The sequence below is a fragment of the Capricornis sumatraensis genome, chromosome X (genome assembly GCF_032405125.1).
Source record: "Capricornis sumatraensis isolate serow.1 chromosome X, serow.2, whole genome shotgun sequence".
NCBI lineage: Eukaryota > Metazoa > Chordata > Mammalia > Artiodactyla > Bovidae > Capricornis > Capricornis sumatraensis.
Window position 1 is genome coordinate 38,423,608 of NC_091092.1, and position 22,556 is coordinate 38,446,163.

The 22,556-nt window shown below is 40.7% G+C and overlaps 1 protein-coding gene across 1 annotated transcript in view; it reads right to left on the bottom strand.

Annotated features, from left to right (window-relative positions):
* Nucleotides 1-16,882: 16,882 nt before the first annotated feature.
* ENOX2 (ecto-NOX disulfide-thiol exchanger 2) overlaps nucleotides 16,883-22,556 on the bottom strand; it is a 171,361-nt gene continuing 165,687 nt past the window's right edge. Inside the window, exons 11-13 of the mRNA XM_068962345.1 lie at nucleotides 22,243-22,351; nucleotides 19,491-19,576; nucleotides 16,883-17,014 (exon numbers count right to left, since the gene is read on the bottom strand). Of these exons, the coding sequence (XP_068818446.1) occupies nucleotides 16,883-17,014; nucleotides 19,491-19,576; nucleotides 22,243-22,351 (327 nt within the window). The remainder of the gene's footprint in view (nucleotides 17,015-19,490; nucleotides 19,577-22,242; nucleotides 22,352-22,556) is intronic.

Sequence of the window (22,556 nt, forward strand, 5' to 3'; positions counted from 1 at the left end):
TGGACTTGAGCTGCATAAGTTGCTTGTATATTTTTGAGATTAGTTGTTTGTCAGTTGCTTCATTTGCTATTATTTTCTCCCATTCAGAAGGCTGTCTTTTCACCTTGCTTATATTTTCCTTTGTTGTGCAGAAGCTTTTAATTTTAATTAGATCCCATTTGTTTATTTTTCCTTTTATTTCCAGTATTCTGGGAGGTGGATCATAGAGGATCCTGCTGTGATTTATGTCGGAGAGTGCTTTGCCCATGTTCTCCTCTAGGAGTTGTATAGTTTCTGGTCTTACGTTGAGATCTTTAATCCATTTTGAGTTTTTTTTTTTTTTGGTATGGTGTTAGAAAGTGATCTAGTTTCATTCTTTTACAAGTGGTTGACCAGTTTTCCCAGCACCATTTGTTAAAGAGATTGTCTTTAATCCATTGTATATTCTTGCCTCCTTTGTTGAAGATAAGGTGTCCGTAGGTGTGTGGATTTATCTCTGGGCTTTCTATTTTGTTCCATTGATCTATATTTCTGTCTTTGTGCCACTACCATACTGTCTTGATGACTGTGGCTTTGTAGTAGAGCCTGAAGTCAGGCAGGTTGATTCCTCCAGTTCCATTCTTCTTTCTCAAGATTGCTTTGGCTATTCGAGGTTTTTTGTATTTCCATACAAATTGTGAAATTATTTGTTCTAGCTCTGTGAAAAATACCATTGGTAGCTTGATAGGGATTGCATTGAATCTGTAGATTGCTTTGGGTAGTATACTCATTTTCACTATATTGATTCTTCCGATCCATGAACATGGTATATTTCTCCATCTATTTGTGTCCTCTGTGATTTCTTTCATCAGTGTTTTATAGTTTTCTATGTATAGGTCTTTAGTTTCTTTAGGTAGGTATATTCCTAAGTATTTTATTCTTTTCGTTGCAATGGTGAATGGAATTGTTTCCTTAATTTCTTTTTCTACTTTCTCATTATTAGTGTATAGGAATGCAAGGGATTTCTGTGTGTTGATTTTATATCCTGCAACTTTACTATATTCATTGATTAGCTCTAGTAATTTTCTGGTGGAGTCTTTAGGGTTTTCTATGTAGAGGATCATGTCATCTGCAAACAGTAAGAGTTTTGCTTCTTCTTTTCCAATTTGGATTCCTTTTATTTCTTTTTCTGCTCTGATTGCTGTGGCTAAAACTTCCACAACTATGTTGAATAGTAGCAGTGAAAGTGGACACCCTTGTCTTGTTCCTGACTTTAGGGGAAATGCTTTCAGTTTTTCACCATTGAGGATAATGTTTGCTGTGGGTTTGTCAAATATAGCTTTTATTATGTTGAGGTATGTTCCTTCTATTCCTGCTTTCTGGAAAGTTTTTATCATAAATGGATGTTGAATTTTGTCAAAGGCTTTCTCTGCATCTGTTGAGATAATCATATGGCTTTTATTTTTCAATTTGTTAATGTGGTGAATTACACTGATTGATTTGTGGATATTGAAGAATCCTTGCATCCCTGGGATAAAGCCCACTTGGTCATGGTGTATGGAATGGTGAATGGACCAACACATTTTTAATGTGTTGTTGGATTCTGATTGCTAGAATTTTGTTGAGGATTTTTGCATCTATGTTCATCAGTGATATTGGCCTGTAGTTTTCTTTTTTGTGGCATCTTTGTCAGGTTTTGGTATTAGGGTGATGGTGGCCTCATAGAATGAGTTTGGAAGTTGACCTTCCTCTGCAATTTTCTGTTTGAGTAGGATAGGTGTTAGCTCTTCTCTAAATTTTTGGTAGAATTCAGCTGTGAAGCCGTCTGGACATGGGCTTTTGTTTGCTGGAAGACTTCTGATTACATTTTCAAGTTCCATGCTTGTGATTGGTCTGTTAAGATTTTCTATTTCTTCCTGGTTCAGTTTGGGAAAGTTGTATTTTTCTAAGAATTTGTCCGTTTCTTCCACGTTGTCCATTTTATTGGCATATAATTGCTGGTAGTAGTCTCTTATGATCCTTTTTATTTCTGTGTTGTCTGTTGGGATCTCTCCATTTTCATTTGTAATTTTATTGATTTGATTTTTCTCCCTTTGTTTCTTGATGAGTCTGGCTAATGGTTTGTCAATTTTATTTATCCTTTCAAAGAACCAGCTTTTGGCTTTGTTGATTTTTGCTATGGTCTCTTTTGTTTCTTTTGCATTTATTTCTGCCCTAATTTTTAAGATTTCTTTCTTTCTACTAACCCTGGGGTTCTTCATTTCTTCCTTTTCTTGTTGCTTTAGGTGTAGAGTTAGGTTATTTATTTGACTTTTTTCTTGTTTCCTGAGGTATGCCTGTATTGCTATGAACTTTCCTCTTAGCACTGCTTTTACAGTGTTCCACAGGTTTTGGGTTGTTGTGTTTTCATTTTCATTCGTTTCTATGCATATTTTGATTTATTTTTTGATTTCTTCTGTGATTTGTTGGTTATTCATCAGCGTGTTGTTCAGCCTCCATATGTTGGAATTTTTAATAGTTTTTCTCCTGTAATTGAGATCTAATCTTACTGAATTGTGGTCAGAAAAGATGCTTGGAATGATTTCAATTTTTTTTGAATTTACCAAGGCTAGATTTATGGCTCAGGATGTGATCTATCCTGGAGAAAGTTCCGTGAGCACTTGAGAAAAAGGTGAAATTCATTGTTTTGGGGTGAAATGTCCTATAGATATCAATTAGGTCTAACTGGTCTGTTGTATCATTTAAAGTTTGTGCTTCTTTGTTAACTTTCTGTTTAGTTGATCTGTCGATAGGTGTGAGTGGGGTATTAAAGTCTCCCACTATTATTGTGTTATTGTTAATTTCCCCTTTCATACTTGTTAGCATTTGTCTTACATATTGTGGTGCTCCTATGTTGGGTGCATATATATTTATAATTGTTATATCTTCTTCTTGGATTGATCCTTTGATCATTATGTAGTGGCCTTGTCTCTTTTCACAGCTTTTGTTTTAAAGTCTATTTTATCTGATATGAGTATTGCTACTCCTGCTTTCTTTTGGTCTCTATTTGCATGGAATATCTTTTTCCAGCCCTTCACTTTCAGTCTGTATGTGTCCCTTGTTTTGAGGTGGGTCTCTTGTAGGCAGCATATAGAGGGGTCTTGTTTTTGCATCCATTCAGTCAGTCTTTGTCTTTTGCTTGGGGCATTCAACCCATTTACATTTAAGGTAATTATTGATAAGTATGATCCCGTTGCCATTTACTTTATTGTTTTGGGTTCGGGTTTATACACCCTTTTTGTGTTTCCTGTCTGGAGAATATCCTTTAGCGTTTGTTGGAGAGCTGGTTTGGTGGTGCTGAATTCTCTCAGCTTTGCTTGTCTGTAAAGCTTTTGATTTCTCCTTCATATTTGAATGAGATCCTTGCTGGGTACAGTAATCTGGGCTGTAGGTTATTTTCTTTCATCACTTTAAGTATGTCTTTCCATTCCCTCCTGGCCTGAAGCATTTCCATGGAAAGATCTGCAGTTATCCTTATGGGAATCCCCTTGTGTGTTATTTGTTGTTTTTCCCTTGCTGCTTTTAATATTTGTTCTTTGTGTTTGATCTTTGTTAATTTGATTAATATATGTCTTGGGGTATTTTGCCTTGGGTTTATCCTGTTTGGAACTCTCTGGGGTTCTTGGACTTGGGTGATAATTTCTTTCTCCATTTTAGGGAAATTTTCAACTATTATCTCCTCAAGTATTTTCTCATGGTCTTTCTTTTTGTCTTCTTCTGGGACTCCTATAATTCGAATGTTGGAGCGTTTCATATTGTCCTGGAGGTCTCTGAGATTGTCCTCATTTCTTTTAATTTGTTTTTCTTTTTTCCTCTCTGATTCAGTTATTTCTACCATTCTATCTTCTATTTCACTAATCCTATCTTCTGCCCCTGATATTCTACTGTTTGTTGCTTCCAGAGTGTTTCTGATCTTATTTATTGCATTATTCATTATATATTAGCTCTTTTTATTTCTTCTAGGTCCTTGTTAAACCTTTCTTGCATCTTCTCAATCCTTGTCTCCAGGCTATTTATCTGTGATTCCATTTTGATTTCAAGATTTTGGATCATTTTCACTATCATTATTTGGAATTCTTTATCAGGTAGATTCCCTATCTCTTCCTCTTTTGTTTGGTTTGCTGGGCATTTCTCTTATTCCTTTACCTGCTGGGTATTCCTCTGTCTCTTCAACTTGGTTATTTTGCTGCATTTGGGGTGGCCTTTCTATATTCTGGGAATTTGTGGAGTTCTCTTTATTATGGAGTTTCCTCACTGTGGGTGGGGTTGTATCAGTGGCTTGTCAAGGTTTTTTGGTTAGGGAAGCTTGTGTCGGAGTTCTGGTGGGTAGAGCTGGGTTTCTTCTCTCTGGAGTGTAATAAAGTGTCCAGTAATGTGTTATGAGACGTCTATGGTTTTGGAGTAACTTGAAGCTCAGGGGTGTGTGTTCCTGTGTTGCTGGAGAATTTGCATGGTATGTCTTTGTCTGGAACTTGCTGTCCCTTGGGTGGTGCTTGGTTTCAGTGTAGGTATGCAGGCTTTTGATGAGCTCCTATCAATTAATGTTCCCTGGAGTCAGGAGTTCTCTGATGTTCTCAGGATTTGGACTTAAGCCTCCTGCTTCTGGTTTTCAATTTTATTTTTACAGTAGCCTCAAGACTTCTCTATCTATACAGCACTGATGATAAAACATCTAGGTTAATGATGAAAAGTTTGTCCACATTGAGAGACACCCAGAGAGGTTCACTGGGTTACATGGAGAAGAGAAGAGGGAGGGGGTAGTTAGAGGTGACTGGAATGAGATGAGGTGGTATCAAAAGAGGAGAGAGCAAGCTAGCCAGTAATCACTTCCTTATGTGCGCTCCTCAGTCTGGACCGCTCAGAGATGTTCACGGAGTTATACAGGGAAGAGGAGAGGGAGGAAGTAGACAGAGGTGGCCAGGAGGATAAAAGAGGGAAATGAAAAAGAGAGAGACAGATCCAGCCAGTAACCAGTTCCCTAAGTGTTCTCCATCGTCTGGAACACACAGAGATTCACAGAGTTGGGTAGAGAAGAGAAGGGGGAGGGAGGAGACAGAGACAACCTGGTGGAGAAAAAGGAGAGTCCAAAGGAGGAGAGAGTGGTCAAGCCAGTAATCTCGCTCTCAGGTAAAATTGGGTACTGAAGATTGGGTTTTTAAATGTACAAAATTGACAACAAATACCAAAAAGCAAAGATTAAAAATCTAAAGTAGAGGTTGGATTTTCAAAAATACAATATAAAGAAAAGAAGAAGAACAAGAAGAAAAAAAAAACCAAGTCACGAGAATTATTAAAAAACAACAACAACCACACACACACACACACAAGATATATATATATATATATATATATATATATATATATATATATATATATATGGCGTTTGCTTTTAAAATAGGGTCTTTTTTTTTGCAAGGTAATAGTAGGTTATAAAAATTAAAATTAAAGGAGAAATAGAGGTCTTAAAAATTTTAAAAAGTTAAAAAAAAGGAGAAGAAAAAGAAGAGAAGAAAAAACAATCAAACAACAGCATCAACAAAAAAAAGAGAAAGAGAGAATGGTTGTAAAAATAGTAAAGATATTTCTGGGACTTTCTCTGGTGTTGTGGGCAGTGTGGGGTCACTTCCAAGGTGGTTCCCTCTGTTTAGCTTCTTCTGTTTGCTGGCCTCTTCAGTGTCTGATTTCTGCCCTGACACTAGGGGGGCGGTGGTGGACACTTTTTTTTTTTTTTTTTAGGTTCACTTGTTCAGTCGCGCTGTGGGGAGGGAGGGATGCTGCAAACAAATAACACTGGCGTGTGCTCACAGTGTCTCAGCCATGCTGGGCGTGCCCCTGCACATGGCGCACACTGCTCAGGCTCTACGTTGCTCCGCCAGGGAACCGTCAGAGGCTGGCCCTAGGCTACATGCACCTCCCTGGTCTAAGCCGCTCAGGCTTGTCACTCAGGTAACCCTCAGAGGCACAGATTCAATTGTGCCTGCGTTTTGTGCCCTTCCCAGGACCGAGTAGCTCAGGTGTTTGGCGAGTGCGGTCGCTGCGACTTATCGCCTTTCCCTGCTGCTCAGTTTTCTGGGTGTACAGCAGGCGCCCCTTGTCAGACAGATGGTGACTGTCCAGAACCTCAAGAAGTCTTAGTTAGAAAAAAGCTTGCTTGCAGTTTGGTAGGTAAAGTCTCTCCGGGGCTGCGATTGCCCCCTTTCAGCCCTTACGGCTCTGGCTGCCTGTCACTGGCGGGGGATGGTCTGCAGCCGGCTATTTCTGTTCTGTCCTTTGTTCTGTGCACGGTCCTGGTGGTGTCTTATGTTAGAGCTTTTCGCGTGGTAGCTATCCCACAGTCTGGTTTGCTAGCCCAAGTTAGTTCGCTCTGGTTACATTCAGGGCATTCCGGCCTGATTCTTAAAAAGCACTGCAGCCCGTGCCTCCCTGCCCAGCCCCCACTTGCTAGTGGCGGATGCAGGCGTCTGCGTTGCTTCTTCGCTGGGGGAGTTACCTTTGGGCTCATAATCTGTTGGTTTTAATTAATTATTTATTTTTCTTCCCTGTTATGTTGCCCTCTGTGCTTCCAAGGCTCGCCACAGACTCGGCAGTGAGAGTGTTTCCTGGTGTTTGGAAACCTCTCTTCTTAAGATTCCCTTCCTGGGTCAGAGCTCCCTCCCTACCTCCTTTGTCTCTTTTTTCATCTTTTATATTTTTCCTACCTGTTTTTGAAGACAATGATCTGCTTTTCTGGGTGCCTGATGTCCTCTGCCAGCATTCAGAAGTTGTTTTGTAGAATTTACTCAGCGTTGAAATGTTCTTTTGATGAATTTGTGGCGGAGAAAGTGGTTTCCCCATCCTATTCCTCTTCCATCTTAGGACCATCTGCATTGAAGAATTTTTTTAAATGAGACCTTCTTCTATTTAATTAAGAGGTTCATATCTAAGTCCTCAACTCTTATATTTCCTACATTGTATTTAAAGACATACTGGGTAAAATATAGTTACATTTAGATTATTTACTTCTAAATATATGTTAAGATATTTTATATAATTATTATCACAACACACAGAAGTAGTGTAGAGTGTCATTCAGTCTTGTCTGACTCTTTGCGACCCCACAGACTGTAGCCCACCAGGCTCCTCTGTCCTTGGGATTCTCCAGGCAAGAATACTGGAGTGGGTTGCCATTCCCCTCTCCAGAGGATCTCCCTGAGCCAGGGATCAAACCAAGATCTACTGCTTTGCAGGCAGTTTCTTTACTGTATGAGCTACAAGGAATACACAACTCTAACCTTAAGGTGGTCAAACATCTCATTTTGCCTGGAAAGTCCAAGTCCAAGCCTTGTGTCTCATCAGAGTTAACAGTGGCAACACTGCCACCCTTCAAACTTTCTTAGTTTTGAGTGATATATTTTATGGGCTCCATTAAAATTTTTTTTAATATAATTTATATACTGGAAAGGTTACTCTCCATTTACAGTTATTGCAAGATAATGGCTATATTCTCCGTGTTGTACAATACATCATTGAGCCTTTGTTATATCCAACAGTTTGTATCCCCCACTCCCCCACCCCATACTGTTTTTCCCCTCACTCCCTACTGGTAACCACTATTTTGTTCTCTGTAATTTCACTTCTTTTTGGTTATATTAACTAGTTTATTGTGTTTTCTAGATTCCACATATAAGTGATATCATATAATGTTTGTCTTCGTCTGACATTTCATTTAGCATAATACTGTCCAAGTCCATCTATGTTGCTGCAAATGGCAAATTTTCATTCCTTTTCATGGCTGAGTAGTACTTCATTGTGTATGTATGTACATGTGTGTGTGTGTCTTTTAGTCATTCATGTGTTGATAGATGCTTAAGTTGTCTCCATGTCTTGGCAATTGTAACTAAGGCTGCTACGAACACTGGGGGATAGCATAAACTATTTGTTTTGGCCGCATAGCATGTGGGACCTTAGTTCCTTGACCAGGGATTAATCCTGTGCTCTTTGCAATGGAAGCATGGAGTCTTAACCACTGCACAGCCAAAGAAGTCTAGTAGCATAGATTTTTGAATTCATTTTCATTTTTGCTTAGCTTTTGCCTTTTGGGGGGAGTTTTAAAGGAACTTTCAGAACCAGGGGACTCAGGCAATCCTGTCTGCTCTGAGGTTCCTGGTTGAGACCTTGGCATTCTCTTGTCTCCTGAGCAGAGTGGTACCTTGAGGATGACTTTGCTTGACAACAGTAAATGCTGAAGCCCTAGGGACAGTGGGAAGAACAACATGATTGCCCTGTGCCAATATGCCAGGTGATCCCCGAGAACCATGAGCCAGCTGCCTGCATCTATCTAAAATTAGTTGAGTCTCAGACCTGGGGTGAGCAAGGCACACCCTCAGTGCAGTGCTGCTTCCTGGCCAGGGAAGGAAGGTTCTTAGGGCTAAGAAGGGCAAGAGCCCGTGGGGCAGGCTGTTAAAGCTGACATGTGTACTAGTCAGTCAGCAACCAACTGGATAGGTAAAAGATGGGAGCAGTACTTAGAAGGCATTTGTATTTCTTGGGATCAGTAATATGTACATTCAGGGTAACATCTATTAGGAACCAATATGCATGTTGATGCCACATAAGCCAGTCCTGATATTTCACAGAGAAATGAAGAACCAGAGGGGCCGCTCCATACTACTCCAAGTGTCCACTTCTGGACCCGTAGCCTTTATGTGAGTGAGACATACCTGCTTCCCTGTGAACGTGAGCTGGGATACTTCCATTCCAGTCCACTGTCGCTACAGTGAGTTGCATGAGAATAGCCTGTTTTGGGAGTCACACAGACTCAACAGGCTTCCTTTACTCCACTGCAGAGGACAGCCTGAGGCATGAGAACCAGCTGAAGCAGCTGCTGCTAGAGTCTCTGACTGCCTTGCTGGACACAGCAGAGTTATGTTCAGGTGACCATAGAAAGTCTGATTCCAGACTGGCCTTGGGGCTTGGTGTCTGCAGTAGGTATGATTTTATTCTGTCCCTGTGCCTTTCCGAGTGAAGGAGGAGGGAATCATGGGCTAATTGGGGGCAGAAGGGAGTAAATACAGTCGCCAGAGGATTCACATGGGAGAGGAGGGCAGCAAAATATCTCTACCTGTGCCTCCCTCCACCTTTGTCCCTCAGGACTCTCATGTGCTATGAGCCCTGAGCTGACACTGGCTTGCCAAGTTGGGAACAGTGCAGATTCACTTTCTGAACACTGGCCAGAGCACAAACTCATCAACCTGGGCCGCTACAGGCTGAGGGACTCTGTCATGGCCCTACTCGGTTCTATTAGTTGAGCGAGAAAGAAAAGCTTAGCCAGCAATGCAAGCATCATCTCTCCCATCCTCTCATGGGACCCAGAGACTGAGTGACTTGCCTAAGGGCTCGGGGCCAGACACAGAATCAAGGAGTCCAATTTGCTTCAGTTAGCTGTCTGATAAACCAAATTGTCATTTCATGGTAGTATTTCTCACTAGCATATTTGGGCAGAGGTTGGTGAATCTGGCTGATTCCACTGATACACATCCTTCCTCATTAAGTGGCTAAAAGCAGCCTCCAGCAGCACTACCTACCTATGCTAACACAGGCTCATCATTCTAGAAATGCCAGGGCTAAGAGCTGCCTGTGGGACCACTAGATACAGATTACTCAGAATCTCAACTGTCTGAAGGGCTAAAAGTGCCTGCCCCTCTCTGCAGCATTTCTAGAATATTCTTTTCTCAGCAGTTTTCTCATAACTAATGTTTTTAGTTAATAGTTATTATGATGATTCAATATGGTGCCATCACAGTAAGGTCAGGACAGGTCCAGCATCCTCTAACAGTATGGGATTGGATATAAAACATCTTAGAAATGTTTTCACTTAAAATGATTTTTTAAATAAAAATTTATATTGGAAGGATGTTTCATGTTTCAGTTATCTTGTAAACTCAAATACTTCAATGTCTTCTGTTGCTGAATAAATAAAGCATGATTGTAATACTGGTGGTGCCAAGTGCTGCACACACGTGTGTCTGTGTGTGTGTGTAAGCCAGAGGTGGAAGGAGAGGGAGCAGGAGAGGGGAGGGTAAAGGAACTTATTATGTGAAAAATACTGAATTCAACATTCCAGGTTTTTCTCTTGGTCTATATGGTTCTGGTCCACACAATAGAACATATTTTGTTATTGAAACCCAGCAGTCTTCATTCTTAGAACTCCTCTTCAAACTCAAGGGTAGGTACCCTGTCATATTCATCCTTGCATTCCCTACTGGCTGGCGAAGTGTCTTGGACAAAATGACTTGAGCAACATTTGAACTGGAATGTTGAATTTCATGTCTGGAGGCCCAGCCACATGGAAACACACTGTTATACTGATGGGGCTATGAAACTTTTTTCAAAAAATGAGAATAAGATGATGTCTTATATTTTGTTTCTATTTTTTAACATGTTTAGAATTTGTTGTCTTTTTATGATTCCACCACACACTGGACAGGTGTCTTTAGGGACTTCTCTCCAACGATTCTCAGCTCCCTTTCCTGGGCCGCAACTGACAGTTTGGAGACTGACATCTTGTGAATAGCATTTGGCTCACTGTTTCCTAAATGCCGTACTTTGTGTTTGCTCACATGGAAGCTCATCTGTCACTTCTTCACCCAGAAATACAGGCTGGGGGACGCTTCTGCCAGCTTTGCATTGACTTAGAATTTCACCATTTCAAAAAAAAAATCAGTATTTCTATCATTTATAAAATTTACTGGTGCTATGTGATGGGCACTAACGTATTTAATGAAATTAATCCTGGTCCCACTTTGGGGGCTCTCAATTTACATTTAATCAACCTCCTCTATGAGGAGTTTTTTCTTAACCTAGAGACTGTGGAAAGAACTTAGGAAGCATGTGAATTTGGATGGAAAAAATACGTTTAGATTTCCACTGACGTCTAACTGAGACTTGGCATTTTCTTCCATTATAAATGCAGGCAAACAAAATGTGGAGGTATTAGCAGTACCTGTGATTTTTCCACAAGTATGATATTATCATATCACAAGTTATTGCATATTTTTGGAAATATTTATGTTCATGTACTTCAAAATTATAATAGTTATTAGAGCCGTCATTACTCATTGTTATTTAATATGTTACAGGAGCACATATGTTACTATGTCACACATGTGTTTTGATAGTGGTATTATTTCAATACAGTTGGTTCCTTTCTATTTCATGTATTTAAAAGTATTTAATAGAAAAAAGTATTTCATATATTTAAAAGTATTTAATAGAAAACATCTATTTCTGTTTTATTGACTATGCCAAAGCCTTTGACTGTGTGGATCACAAGAAACTATGGAAAATTCTTCAAGAGATGGGAATACCAGACCACCTGACCTGCCTCTTGAGAAACCTGTAGGCAGGTCAGGAAGCAACAGTTAGAACTGGACATGGAACAACAGACTGGCTCCAAATAGGAAAAGGAGTACGTCAAGGCTGTATATTGTCACCCTGCTTTTTTAACTTATATGTAGAGTACATCATGAGAAACGTTGGGCTGGAAGAAACACAAGCTGGAATCAAGATTGCTGGGAGAAATATCAATAACCTGAGATATGCAGATGACACCACCCTTATGGCAGAAAGTGAAGAGGAACTAAAAAGCCTCTTGATGAAAGTGAAAGAGGAGAGTGGAAAAGTTGGCTTAAAGCTCAACATTCAGAAAATGAAGATCATGGCATCTGGTCCCGTGACTTCATGGGAAATAGATGGGGAAACAGTGGAAACAGTGTCAGACTTTATTTTTTGGGGCTCCAAAATCACTGCAGATGGTGACTGCAGCCATGAAATTAAAAGACGCTTACTCCTTGGAAGGAAAGTTATGACCAACCTACTTAGCATATTAGCATATTAAAAAGCAGAGACATTACTTTGCTGACTAAGGTCTGTCTAGTCAAGGGTATGGTTTTTCCAGTGGTCATGGATGGATGTGACAGTTGGACTGTGAAGAAAGCTGAGTGCCGAAGAATTGATGCTTTTGAACTGGGGTGTTGGAGAAGACTCTTGAGGGTCCCTTGGACTGCAAGGAGATCCAACCAGTCCATTCTAAAGGAGATCAGTCCTGGGTGTTCTTTGGAAAGAATGATGCTAAAGCTGAAGCTCCAGTACTTTGGCCACCTCATGAGAAGAGTTGACTCATTGGAAAAGACTCTGATGCTGGGAGAGGATTGGGGGCAGGAGGAGAAGGGGAAGACAGAGGATGAGATGGCTGGATGGCATCACTGACTCAATGGACGTGAGTTTGAGTGAACTCTGGGAGTTGGTGATGGACAGGGAGGCCTGGTGTGCTGCAATTCATGGGGTCGCAAAGAGCTGGACACGACTGAGCGACTGAACTGAACTGAACTGAAAGGTGCTATTTTGATAGAGGGTTCATAGGCTTCACTAGATTTCCCAAGGGATACATGGCACCAAAACTTAAGAACCTCTCCTTTACATTTTCTCAGCCATACTAGGCAGTGGCTGGAGCTGAAGGGAGTGGAAATTGGGAGGGCTCAGGAGTCCTGCATTCTCAGCCCAGCTTCACCATCCATGTAGCCATGTGACCTAGGGCATGGCTCTTCTTCCAAGACTTGTTTTCCTTCATGGCGATAATGGGAAGGGAACCATTTGCCCCTGAGAGTGTCGTGAAGATCAGATAACACAATGTCTACGTACAGAATTTGCTTTGAAAACACTTTGAAGCACAATATTAGGTATTCGTTGGGGAATATTAATCAGTTAAGGTGGCAGAGGTCCAAAGGACTATTAATTTTATGGCAATCTAATATTCAAACAAGACATGGAGTGAACACAGGTAGAGAGCAGTCTTTCTGATGCCCTACATCCCATTTTCCACCCAAATCTGAGATCATGTCCAGAAGGTCCTATAGCCTTGAGTGCTCATGTGTGCATGCGTGCCAAGTTGCTTCAGTCATGTCTGACTCTGCGAGAATAAACGGAACCAGGCAGATTTGGGTTCAAATCCTGGACTTTGTCACTGACTAGCTACGTATCTTGGGCAAATAATTGAATCTTTCTGAGCCTGTTTTCTCCTGTTACCATACTTCACGCTTCCAGACATTTGCGAAGCCTTTCTTGATGTCCCTTCTGCAGCACCTTGTACATAATTGTGTCCTTTAGCATCCCCACCAGAGTGTCCACTTTTGAAGGAAGAGATTTTATTTTGTTCCCATTTGAATTTCCAGGACCAAGGCTCGTACATGTCACATTCTCTATAAGGGCATGTGAATGTATGTACAATGTAGGGTTTATCACTACTTCTTACCAATTAGATTGATATGAAGGTTAAATAAGATATTGGGTCAATAGAAAGTTTTGAGTTTTCATTTAGACAGACCAAGATTCAAATCTCATCTCTGCCTTTTAGGAACTTTTCATCTCAGAGTCTTAGTTGAAACAGTGAAGTGCAACTTACATCTCACAGTTTTACCAAGGATGAAGGATTTAAGCTCAGTGTGTTAAAGCCTACCTTTCTAGCTCCCTGAGGGCAAGGGCCAGCCATACTCCTTTTGCATACCACAGTGTCTGGCAGAGTGCCTGGGACTGAGTCAGTGTTCTGAATGTGTTTAAACAGCTGAATTTCCTTTCTCAAGGCTCAGTAACATGATGTAGCCCCACAATTCTAGGTGTGAACCCAAAAACATTTTCCTAAAATGAGAGCAAGGTCATGACTCGAAATTACTTTTGACTGAACCATAATCATAAAATCATAAGTCTATTGGGAACACACTCTGGGCTAGGCACTGGCTGAGCATTCACAGACACTATCTTATTGAATCTTTACCACATCTCTCTAGGGAGGTACTGTTTCTCCTTTATTTTAAAAATGGACGCTTCCATCGTGTCCATGTAACTGGCCTGAAGACACACAGTGACTTTATGCAGCATAATAGATGCTCAGTAGATGGTAGTAGTTGTGGTGAAAAGTGAATCCAGGTCTTTTTGATAGACTGTCCAAGACACCTAAGAATCCCCAGGCTCACCCAGTCCTACCAGGTGAGTCAAAAGGTCTTGTACATCTATGCTGTCTTTTCAAGTAACACAGTTTATTCTGCATTATATGAAAAGCATACATTTGGGGGCACAAATATGAAACACTGTATAACTTGAATATAGATACGTGTCCAATTTTCTCTGAAAACTAACTTTTCCATTTGCATGAGAGACATTTAATAAGCCACTTGGTAATATTCAAAAAAAACAGAACTGGCATTGTCACAGGACTAGGAAGAGAGATGAAACAGCCATTTGCAAAATAAAAGAATGCTTCTATTCATTTTTATCTGGAAAAATCTATCTCCTATATCTCCTCAAAAAAACAAAACAGTAAAATTTCAAAATTCAGGAGGAACAACAGAACAATAAATAGCACTGGGCAGTTGTTAAGGGGAAAAGTAGCTTCTTTAATTGATTTCTATGATGAATGAAAAAGATTGTGAGAGATGGTATGTGCTGCAATTTGATTACATACAATAATACAAACATGCTCTATTTTTATACGTTTTAACAACTCTGGACTGCTGCATTAGGATTCTCCAAAAAACAGAACCAATCGGATGTATATATACATATATATGTATATATGTATGTGTATACACATATGTGTGTGTGTGTGTGTGTGTGTATGTATATATATTAAATAGGAATTGGCTGATGTGATTGTGGGTGTTGGCAAGTTTGATATTTTGTAGGACTGGCTAACGGTCTAGAAATTCTGACTGCTGTTAATGCTGCAGTTTTGAGTCCAAAGAATTCTGGAGACACAATTCTTTTCTCCTTGGAGGTTTTCAGTCTTTCACAACTCACTGGACGAGGCCCACCCACATTATGGAGGGTAAGATATGCTACTCAAAGTCTACTGGTTTAAATGTTAATCACATCTCAGAAATACCTTAACAGTGACATCTAGACTGGTGCTGGACCAAGCAACTGGGCACTACAGTGTAGCAAACTTGAGACACAAAATTTACCATTGCAAGTAGTATATTCAAGCAGGTTGGGTGCAGTACACCTGGACTAAATTGGCAGGAATAATAGAAAAAGAGCATTTATACAAGTGGATCAAGGGAAGGAGAACAAGCGGCCTGGGTGTTGCTTTAAATGCATTTTATTTAACTTTTTTAAATAAGAAATAATTGATAAGTGGCAAATTTCCCCTGATTTCATAGATGTTATTAAAACAAGGCATTCCAGGACCCCTGAGACTGATGAATCAAAGCTTTCTGTAGCGTTGATGACAGAGATGCTTCAGTGAGGAAGCTAGTGTAAAAATAACCTTCGCTTCCTGCTGGTGCCACAGCTGGGTACTTAGGGGGAAGCCAGCTTTCAGCATGAATGGGCTGCTGTGGAATCCTATTTCTAGCTGTCAAAGCAGAAGGTTTAGCATCTTCTTCCAATATTCTGGTAACTCAAAGGAGGAAATTGAGATGATTTACTAAAGGATTACTTAGAGAGCAAAAAATTCAAAACAGGACACCAAACTGAGGTATAAAAAGGAATATTTATCTTTTAAAAATACAACTTTGAACACTACTGACATCTGATTTACAAAGTATTTTCCTGAAATACTCTTCATTGGCCTTGCTTACTTAGTACATTCTCTTCTTTTCAATCAAGACTCAAGGGAGGGCATGCTGATGTTATTATAAGCACCACCACCACCACAGAAGAAAAGACCACCTCTGCCTCAGGATATAAGCCCCCAGTCCTCATCTTTTCCCTTTCTTTCCCATCAAGCAGGACTTCTGACTGGTCCACGCACAACTGGACTTGTCCTCAGCACTCAGCACTCCAGGTGGAGCTGACCTATTTGCACGAAGCTTCACACACCCTAGCCCATTATTTATTCATTATCAAGAATTCTCTATTAATACTCCTATCAATCGTTTGCAAACACTCAGCATGAAGTAAACATAGTATTTACAGCAGTACATGGTTTGCAATTCAACACACTGACAGTAAAAGAAAAGGGACCACCAGATGTTGTCAGAAGGCTGGAGGAGAAAGCATATTAAAATAAACTCCTTCTGCCAATGTGTATGTGTGTGTGTGTGTTTGTGTGAAGGTGAGCACACAGGTGTGTTTTAATACATAGAAAACATGCCCTCCTTTAAAAGCAAACTATTTACAAGGTGATTCTGAATACCACATACACATGCCAGTCATACTGGACACTTGCTTTCCGTGAATACATTGTGTTTTTTTTTTTAATTTTGAAATAAACCTGTTATCTGATACGTTAGAGAAAATAACTCTGAAACATTTGTCAACGTTTGGTTCACAGTAATTTTGCAAAAAGCCACAAACCATGCTTTGTCTTTTAAAAGGTGAACCTGGTCAAGCACCTTCTAGAAGACACTGATGCATTATTCACTCACTGGCCTACTGGGAATTGGAAAGACAACATCAGTTATGGACTCGCTAGCGCTCCTGTCATTCCTCTCACCAGTAGCAACATTAATGTAAAGAGAAGTTCTGAAACACAAATCACGTACAAATCATCAAAACATTTCAGTTAACAGTGTTTAAAAAATACCAAAGTCTACAACAGTAGTACAGACACTGAAAACACCCTAAATACGCATTAGCCTCAGGCCTTTTTAATACTAATAATAAAATAGACAACCAATTGACAGAAAGAGAGGAAGTTACAGCACTTGAGGTTTAAGTCGACTTCTTTATAGGGCCTGTAGCTCGGAGTGCTGTTCTAGGATCCTTATTTTAACTCAAAAGATATTCCAGGAATGAACTGACAAATTTAAAGCAATTTCCACTTGAAAAGCATTGAAAATACAAATCACTTTCTAAAAGCTTGTCCAACACACATGTATTTTCAGGATCCCAGGTTGTTAAGCAAAGGGATTCAGGTCAGTTTCAAGCCCTCAAAGCCACAGAATTTCCATCTCTTCTCCAGACTGGCTCCCACTCCAGTCATTTCCTGCTTGAAGGTGTGCTGGAGTCGGCTCATGAGACATTCCACATCACTGGTGCAGATCTGTGGGAGAGAGAGGACATCTCCATTCAAAACCAGCCCCACCTTCCTAACCTGGCTTTCCCCCTAGTACTGCTTTAGAAAGCTGATGTGCACATGTGTGTGCTGGGTGTGGGGTTGACCCTCCCCTCCCTGTGCATGTGTGGCTGGTTGAATGGATTCCAGATGGAAGCCTTCTTCTGCTATGATCAGCTGAGTCCGCTGAGCTTTCTTTTTGTTTCTGTATTTCATAACTGCTTTATTTAGGTATAATTTATATACAGTAAATTCACCTACTTTATATGTACACATTGATGAATCTTAGTAAAGTCATACAATTATGCAACTGTCACCACAATTCAGTTTTAGAACATCCCACCAAAGTCCCTTTGTGTCACTTTGTGTTCCTTTGTGTCCTTACTCCCCAACCCAGACTCAGGTTTTTTCATTGTGGCTTTACATTCTGGGGGGAAATTTCATACATGTGTAATTGTACAATCTATAGCCTTTTGTGACTAGTTTCTTTCACTTAGAAGGATGTTTTTGAGGTTGATCACCACCGAGCTTTCTCTGGGAAAGAGCTGGTGTCAGTCGTGTGGAGAGCCTTGAGTCTGCAGCCAGCTGAATGATGGCTTATCAGTGCTGGTGATGTTATGTTCAGGTCCACTGAAGCTGCAAACCCTTTGGGGAGGGGAGGAAGGCAGAAATGGCTGCCACCAAAGCAGAAGTCTTCACACATGTCTTAGTTTTCAAAGGAAAAGTGACAGGAATAAATAGCTCTGTGTTCCCACTTCTCTCTCTCTCACACACACACATATCAATACAAAAACAAAAACAAATCTGTGGATCCTTAGGGCTTGCTTCATGAGGTCATCTTTATGTTAGTAGCAGCTTTCCAACTGTGAATTTGGGCACTAGGACCTGACTGAAGAGCATGAGGGGATCTGCAAAGAAACCCCAAGTTGCTGCCACCCTGAACATTCCTAAAGCTGGTAGGAGGGCCCCCCAGATTCCACTGGTACCATTGCAGACTCGCTTTGGGAGGCCCTGGCACTACCCTGGCAGGAAGCTGCTCAGGAGGAACTGGCACTAGACTGGGAGTCAGATCATGCTTTGTCCCCAGTGCTAGCGGTGGGCTGTATCCAGTCAAGTGAAAGGAGCACACTGCAGAGAATCATGTAGAACTGAATCCTCACTGCAAAAAACATAAATCTATACTGTTTATAGAAATATACATACAGTATAGATACAGCAGATATATACAAAAGAGTCTGAATAAGATATGCCAAGCCACCAATGATGGTTACCCTTGAGAGGTGGCATTGTGGGGAACTGTCCATTTGCCTTTACTCTAGTTCTATTTTGCTTACATTTAAAAGATAATATGTTTGCATTATTTTTGCAATTAAAAAAAGATTGTTTTTATTAACACAGAGTTCAATTTCAAATCACTTCAACAGATCCCTTGTTCCTGGTGCTCACATTCCATCCCTCCTTTCACTGTCAAATGGGCCAGCCACTTAACTGCAGAATAGCATCTCTTCCCAGAGATAAATGACAGGGGAGTGCTAGCTAGAACTAAAACAAATGCCACGAGGAGGATGAATCACCTTCTGGATTTCCATATGGGCCAGTGCCTCTGTTAAGAGGACATATTCTTAAATGGCTTAACACTTTGGACAGCTGACTATCAGGAATCTGTATTTCAACGGCACTTGTCAAAAGGCCCAGAACCTGTGAAATAGTGAGTACAATCCATGAGCAGCTTTAACTGAATTCTGCTTCTGAAAAAAGATCTATCAGGACTTTATTTATTCTGAGGAGTCACATGCCCCCTCCTGCCTATATGAGGCATGCATCCTTGACTTTCTAGGTAACTGGCACTTACCCTTGCTCCCGAGGCTTTGTGAGTTCCCTACAGGTGGCATCCAGGGAAGAAACTGGTCCATGAGATCAGCTGTGAGCAAACATTCAGTCTGTATTACAGACTCATTGTTCCAACTTCTTGTGTCCCTGCCTGGATTGTGTCATTTTGGACAACGGCAGTGGTGATATCAACAGTCCGGGAGGTGGTTGGAATAAGACTTCCAACTGAAAATTTAGATTTGCTAATGTCTAAAGGCCCAGGGCAGAAGTTTGATTGGTGAGAAATAATGCTTAATTAGGATCTGCTATGTAAATTAAGGGAAAGGAAGAAAATTCTTCTAAGATGTATCTTGGAAGTAGGGTGGCCAATTAATTTAGATTGGCCCAGGACTTCCCCAGTATCAGCACTGGAAGTCCCAAGTCCCAGGAAACCCCTCAGCCCCAGGCAAACAAGGAAAGATGGCCGCCCTACTTGCAAGAGAGAAACCTGATGCTGAATCACAATGAGAGAATAGGTGAAGGAATTTTCCTTACAGTGATTACTAGTGACTTATTTGTGCTTGAGGAGAGTGAGGCCACCTGTTCACAAAGAACCCTACATCACATTGCATGCCCATCTCAGGACCCCACATACCTTATTATCAAGACGGTGCAAGTAGGAGCAGATATATTCAATGCTTGCTCCAAATGGGTGGACATGAAGGAATGTGGAGATAATTCCTATAAACACAATAGCATGGAGGTTACACTTGAGCATTGTATTCGCTGAGATGCCATATGATAGTGGCTAGCAAGAGTCAGTTCATATATACACCATATTACATATTAGGTACTCTTCTAAGTTTACATATATATACACACACACACACAGATATACACTCATCACACACACACACACACACACTCATTTAATCTTCACAACAACCCTGTGAGGTAGGTATTACCATTCCCCTTTCACAGATGAGGAGACATTGAGGCACAGAATGTTTAAGTAACGCCCTAAGTCACACAGCTTGTAAGTGGCAGGTATTTGAACCCAAACAGTCGCTCTCAACCACTCTGTGGACTGCCTCTCACTACCCTATACCACCTGGAGAAAAACTGGCATTTGAGGAGTCACTCCCATCATTCCTGATGGCTAAACACCATTTGAGTTCTATATTTTACAATGAATTTAAAATTTTACAATGAATTTCAATTGTGCTGGGTTTTTTGCAGTTCTTCTGCATTGTCTTACATTGGATTTTAGCCTCTTATGCATTTAATCATGTCTTGCTGTTGTGGCAAAAGTACAAATCATGTACTTTGCCTGATTAAACTTGTGCTTCTCACAAGAGAATCTGTTGATTGTATTTGGGTTTTATCCTGTGAGTAGCTCTGTAAAGAAAAGACAAACATTTGATTCACTCAGGTGATGACTAGCATTCTGCTTGTCCTCAGAGACCTGAATCTCTTCCAGTATCAGAATTCTTATAGCAATTTACAGCCTCCAGGAATGTGCATGACTGCTACTCAGCATAACTCTGGGGTGATCGGCAGCTACATAGATCGCCTTGATTATTTTGGCCATCAGGTTAATTGTGCTAATATTACTTTCTCTGGCAACAGGTAGAATATAAATTGTTCAAAAGTCTACTATTTTTATCTTTTTTTTAAAAAAATTCATCTCCTTTCATAAAATCTTAGGTTTATCACATGGATTCAGAATTGAGCTTACTGAAAACTGGCAAGAAATAAAAGGTAACTTCAGTTTGGTTTATAAAACTACAACTTGTCTATCCCTTTAAGCAATTGACAAAGCGTATTACAAGTTTAAATAGTAGGTTGAAGTGCAAATAAGTTCTTTGCAAAAATCCTCCAAATATTAGATGGCAAGTGGGTGGGTTGGAGGATCCAGGAAGAATTGATGGTAGGATTCGAAACTCTACTCAAAATGGATACTGTTGCTTATAACACTACTTTCCTCTTAAATGACTTGGTAAATTGAATTTCCAAACACTGACTCAAGCTGAGAAACTTAAATTCTGAAGAATACAGTCCAGGCTCAAAGGAATTCTAGATGCTATGACCAAGAAAGGCTGTCGAACGCCAAGAAATAACTCCAGAGGTTTCAAAACATGAAGCAGTTTTTGTGGGTTCACACCCAAATAGCCAATTTAAAAAAAATAGATCTTCCTTTCGGCCAGCTCAAGACTTCTTTCTTTAAAAATACAAAGCAAAACATGAAACACTTATCTTAAGAATCTATGTTTCTAGAACTATCCATTTTCAGAGGCTTCCTCCTACCCATGGCTCTCCTCTGACAGGTCTCCCTGTTGCCATGCCAATTTGTTAAAGAACTTTGAGTTGGAAAACGGAAACAAGTTGTCACTCTTCTTGAAGACATACTGGCAGATCCCCTGTGCAGCTTTATTATCATATCAAAGTGCTAGATCTGAATATAATATCCATTAGCGAAGGAGGCAGATATATCTTCAAAATACGCAGAAGCTAATTAGTGTGGAGAACTTTCGAGATTGGGGTGGGACTACTGTGCGGCTCAGATTCCTAGAAGGCAGCTGGGATTATCTGCTGAGGCCCAAGATCAGCCCTTTTAAAATGACTGAATATTTTCAGACCTCCATCTGCCACTGTTTTCCAAACAGAATGTAAAGTCAACAAGCATTTGTGAATAGTGCCATTAAATGCAAAATGGTTCTCATTCATTGAGGGCTTGCTATGGGCTGGACACTGTGTTAAGTGATTTAGATGAATTGTTGTATTTAATACCTACAGCTGCTTTGAGATAGCTAATATTATTCCCATTTTGAAGATGGAGGAACTGAAGCTCAGTGATGGAAATGGAGAGGTCAAGACAGGAAGCCAGTTCTGTCTGATTCCTTAACCACTTATGCTATCTTGCCTCTGTCAATCAACTTCTATGTAGTGAGAGCAATTCTAGCATTTATCTTATCAGAGCCTATCAGTGTTCAAATACCCCACAGACAGCCTCCTGGGTTGCCTGCCAGTAACCTGGGAAGATTTAAGAGGCTCATCTGGGGAAGCTCTCTGCCAAACAATGTCTGCATTGCCCCTTGAGAGGGAGTGAGAGGGCTTACCTAACTTTTAAAAATCTACCACGTGTTTCTCTGGCAGACCCCCTCTTAGCATAGTGTTTATACTGACACACTTGATGTGGCAGTGGCCACCAGGAGCTTGAAGGGGGCTGCGAGATGCTGTTACCATTTTGACTGAAATCTGTACTTGTCCTTATCCTGTCATCTTCAGGACTCTGGGTTCTTGCACTGGCATGCCTCATGAACGCTTGGCGTGTGCTCACTCATCCTAGGTTACTTCTTTCCCCCACTCCACTGCACTTTATACATTGAATGTGTTCACTTCCTTACCCACTAGCAGGGCTTCGCGTTCAGATTTGACAGGACAGCTGTTCAGAGTCTTCTCCAGAGGGTAATCACTATCCTGGCTCGATGCACACAGTCTAGAGGCACAGCTTTCCTGTGGGAATAATATGTCTTCTAGGTTAGTGCACCTTATATGGTAACAGTGCGTGCGTGCGTGCGTACTAAGTCGCTTCAGTCGTGTCCAACTCTTTGCAACCCAATGGACTGTAGCCCGCCAGGCTCCTCTGTCCATGGGATTCTCCAGGCAAGAATACTGGAGTGGGTTGCCATCTCCTCCTCCAGGGGATCTTCCCAACCCA